General features: G+C 51.4%; 1 protein-coding gene across 1 annotated transcript in view; it reads left to right on the plus strand.

Moving 5' to 3' along the window:
* Nucleotides 1–152: 152 nt before the first annotated feature.
* OTOF (otoferlin) overlaps nt 153–3,812 on the plus strand; it is a gene marked incomplete at both ends in the record, with an annotated part of 26,696 nt that continues 23,036 nt past the window's right edge. Inside the window, 5 exon segments of the mRNA XM_029086141.1 lie at nt 153–305; nt 786–975; nt 1,333–1,457; nt 1,960–2,094; nt 2,738–2,899. Of these exon segments, the coding sequence (XP_028941974.1) occupies nt 153–305; nt 786–975; nt 1,333–1,457; nt 1,960–2,094; nt 2,738–2,899 (765 nt within the window).

Genomic DNA, 3,812 nt, shown 5'->3' on the forward strand with positions numbered 1-3,812 from the left:
GCTGCTCTGGGTGCAGCCCAGGACATGGTTTGCTCACAACATTTCCAAAGGGCATCTATTGAATTTGCCTTCAGAAGGTCTCCAGCCCCATTGGTACCTCAGTGGTCAGAAAGAGCTGAGACACTGACAGGGCTCTTTGCTGATGTTCACAGCCCCAGCACACTATTCCTGACGTCTTCATCTGGATGATGAGCAACAACAAGCGCATTGCCTACGCCCGAGTGCCTTCCAAGGATATCCTCTACTCCATTGTGGATGAGGAGATGGGCAAGGACTGCGCCAAAGTGAAGACCATCTTCCTCAAGGTGCTGGTCTATCTTCCCTGGGAGAGCTGCAGCCAAGAGAAGGGAGATGGAGGAAGGACAGATTGGGAGGATGGGAGGTGGAGATGAGAGAGATGTGTGTCCAGTTTTGCTAGGACTTCAATACCAGGCAAAACAGACCCATACTCTACTGGTAAGGGTGGAAGTCTACTGCTAGGAGGTGTGAACATTGATCTTACCCAGTCTGGTAAGTGAGAAACATCTGGAAGGAGAGAGATGTTTTATCAAGCTGGCCACAAAGGGCATCCTGCCTTAGAAAGAGGAAGCCAACGTGATGGGAAGAAGATAATACATGAGCCAGAGTAGTGTCATGATCTAAAATGACCAGGGCTGGGTCCTTGGTTTGGAGGAGCAGTGGTACAAGCAGGGCACCAGGAGGAGTTGAATACTGCAAGAGATGGTCACGTCCATCTCCAAGGCTTTCCCTGTATCCATGTAAACTTCTCTGTCCTTTCTGCCCAGCTACCTGGGAAGAGGGGGTTTGGACCTGCTGGCTGGACAGTTCAGGCCAAGATGGAGATGTACTTGTGGTTGGGCCTCAACAAACAGCGCAAAGACTTCTTGAATGGTCTTCCCTGTGGCTTTGAGGAGAAGAAGACTGCCAGAGGCCAAAACCTGCCATCCTTCCCACCGATCAGCCTCCTTTACACCAGTAAGAACTTCCTGCTTGCAGTGGGTCTGGGGACAGGCCATGGAGAGGGCAGGAGGGACCAAAGGCTTCTAGGAGCTAAGAGGGAAATAATTCCAGTTGTCCAGTTTGAGGTCTCCCATGGGGAGCTGGGGTGTGGGAACTGTGCCCCTTCTTCCCTACCCCGTTCATTCTGCACACCATGAGCAGGACATCATGGAAGTCCATATCAGTTTGGAACTTCTGCTTTGAGCCTATATCCTTCATCAGTCTCAGCCCTGAGCAGCAGCACGGCCCTGAGAACTTGCTCTTCAGGCTGGGCTCCACAGTTGGACTCCAGGGTTGCATATCAAGCTGTCTCTCCTCCCTTCTGTCTTGCAGAGAAGCAGGTTTTCCAGCTACGAGCCCACATGTACCAAGCCAGGAGTTTATTTGCAGCTGACAGCAGTGGCCTTTCAGATCCCTTTGCACGAGTCTTCTTCAACTCCCAGAGCCAATGCACTGAGGTAAACACCATCTCCTGACTCTGATGTTGCATGTCCCATCAGCTCTCCATCCTTCTCCCCCTGGCACAGGTCTCGTGACTGGTGGTGAATCATGGATTTGGTTGACCATGGGGTCCTAGGGTGGGGAAAACAGTCATGGCACTGGGGCTTGACTCTCTCCAGGAGCCCCTTCCCCAGAAGCATCTTCACAACATGTCCACCTGCACCAGCACACAGTGATCCCACATCCCTGTGGCTGTGATTCATGTGGTTAGAAGAAACTGGAGCATGTTGAAGTGATTTTTGGGTCTTCCCAGGCTGAGGGCTGCCAAGTTTTAGAAGCCTGGTGGACAATGGGGGAATAATTTGTGTCTGCTTGCCTGCTGTTGGGGTTTTTTGTCTCAGAAGAGTCCTTGGGAGATACCCCATGGTCCAAAAACATGTAGAGCAGCCCATGAGTGCTGCCCTTGCGCAGGACCTTAGCTCCTCTCTGGAGCAGTAAATCTCTCTCTTATTCTACCAGGTTCTCAATGAGACCCTTTGCCCAACCTGGGACCAACTGCTGGTCTTCAACAATGTGGAGCTGTATGGAGAAGCCAATGAGATGCGGGATGACCCTCCCATAATTGTCATTGAGATCTATGACCAGGACACAGTGGTAAGATGAAACCCAGCAAAGAAAAATGTTTATGATTTAGATGGTGCAATCACTCCTGAGTTGGAGGCCAGGCAGATGGTGCAGAAGATGTAAGAAGCAGCTTTTCATGGAATCCCAGACTGGTTTGGGTTGGAAGGGACCTTCAAGCTCATCCAGTTCCAACCCCCCTGCCATCAGCAGGGACACCTTCCACTAGACCAGGTTGCTCAAAGCCTCATCCAGCCTGGCCTTCAACACTTCCAGGGAGGGAAGTTTTCTCCTGACCCTTGGAAGATGATCCCCTCAACATCTTCCATGGCATGGACTAGGAGCCTCTGCTGCTCATTAGATCTCAGACTCAACTTAATGATATCTTATTTTTGGAGAGTGAAGCAAGAGCTTTGGTGAGGCTGGAGTCAAGGAGACACTATCTGAGTCTTTCCCTTTAGAGAAGCTGCTCAGCCCTGGCCTCCTTGCTGCCCCAGCCCTAGGCCAACTCCTTCACCTTATTTGAAGAAGCCAGGAGTGAAAGGTGGCACTGAGCTTTGATGTCCCAGGTCCACTGGGCTGGTTTTGTTCTGACCACAATAGGGACAGCTGTGTGACTAACTTGGGAGACCTTGTGTTGGGTCAGCAAACCCAAGTGCTCTCTTTGCCTCTCCAGGGCAAAGCTGACTTCATGGGACGCACCTTTGCCAAACCAGTGGTGAAGATGTCAGATGAGCACTACTGTCCTCCACGCTTCCCCCCTCAGCTGGAGTACTACCAGATCTACCGGGGCAACTCCACAGCTGGTGACCTGCTGGCTGCCTTCGAGCTCCTCCAGGTACCAGTTGGCCAAAGCCACATCAGATGGAAGGAGACAAAGGATGGAGGTTTGCAGTGAGGGAGCAGGGATTAATCCATCCTTAAACATCTTCAGTGCTGCAAGGAGCAGGTAGTTCATACATCCTAGGGAAGCTGGAAGGGTTCAACACAGCTCCTAACCCACAGGGAGGGTAGGTCCTGCCCAGTTATAGAATCACAGAATGGTTTGGTTTGGGTGTGAAAGGACCATTAAAGGTCCCATCTAGTCCAACCCCCCTGTAGTGAGCAGGGACATCTTCAACCAGACCAGTTGCTCAGAGCCCCATCCAACCTGACCTGGAATGTTTCCAGGGATGGAGCTTCTACCACCTCTCTGGGCAACCTGGGCCAGGGTTTCACCACCCTCAGCGTAAACAATTTCTTCCTTCTCTCCAGTCTGAATCTCCCCTCTTGGAGTTTCAAACCATCACCCCTTGTCCTGTCACTACAGGTCCTACTAAAAAGTTTGTCCCCAAAACCACAGAATCACAGACTGGTGGGGGTTGGAAAGGACCTCTGGAGATCATCCAGTCCAACCCCCCTGCCAAAGCAGGTACATCTAGAGCAGGTTGCACAGGGTCATATCCAGGTGGGTTTTTAATATCTCCTGAGAAGGAGATTCACAACCTCTCTGGGCAGCTGGTCAAGATGAAGTGCAGTGTGTCCCGAGCATCGTTATGGACAGGAGACCCCATTGAACTGTTGAGTTAGCCCAAACTCACAAGTGGTCTCAAGGCTGACCTGGCATCTGTACATGCTTGGGGAGGTGGACCCTTGGGGACTATGTGGTCCCTCCATCTCTGGGTCTCACCTTTATTTCACAGGAGACTTTGCTTTACAGGTCTGTCTGTCTGTCTGTCTCTCTGCAATGTCCTCAGATACCTTACAATGAT

Source organism: Antrostomus carolinensis, unplaced genomic scaffold (assembly GCF_000700745.2).
Source record: "Antrostomus carolinensis isolate BGI_N321 unplaced genomic scaffold, ASM70074v2 scaffold22017, whole genome shotgun sequence".
In the NCBI taxonomy this organism is placed as follows: Eukaryota; Metazoa; Chordata; class Aves; order Caprimulgiformes; family Caprimulgidae; genus Antrostomus; species Antrostomus carolinensis.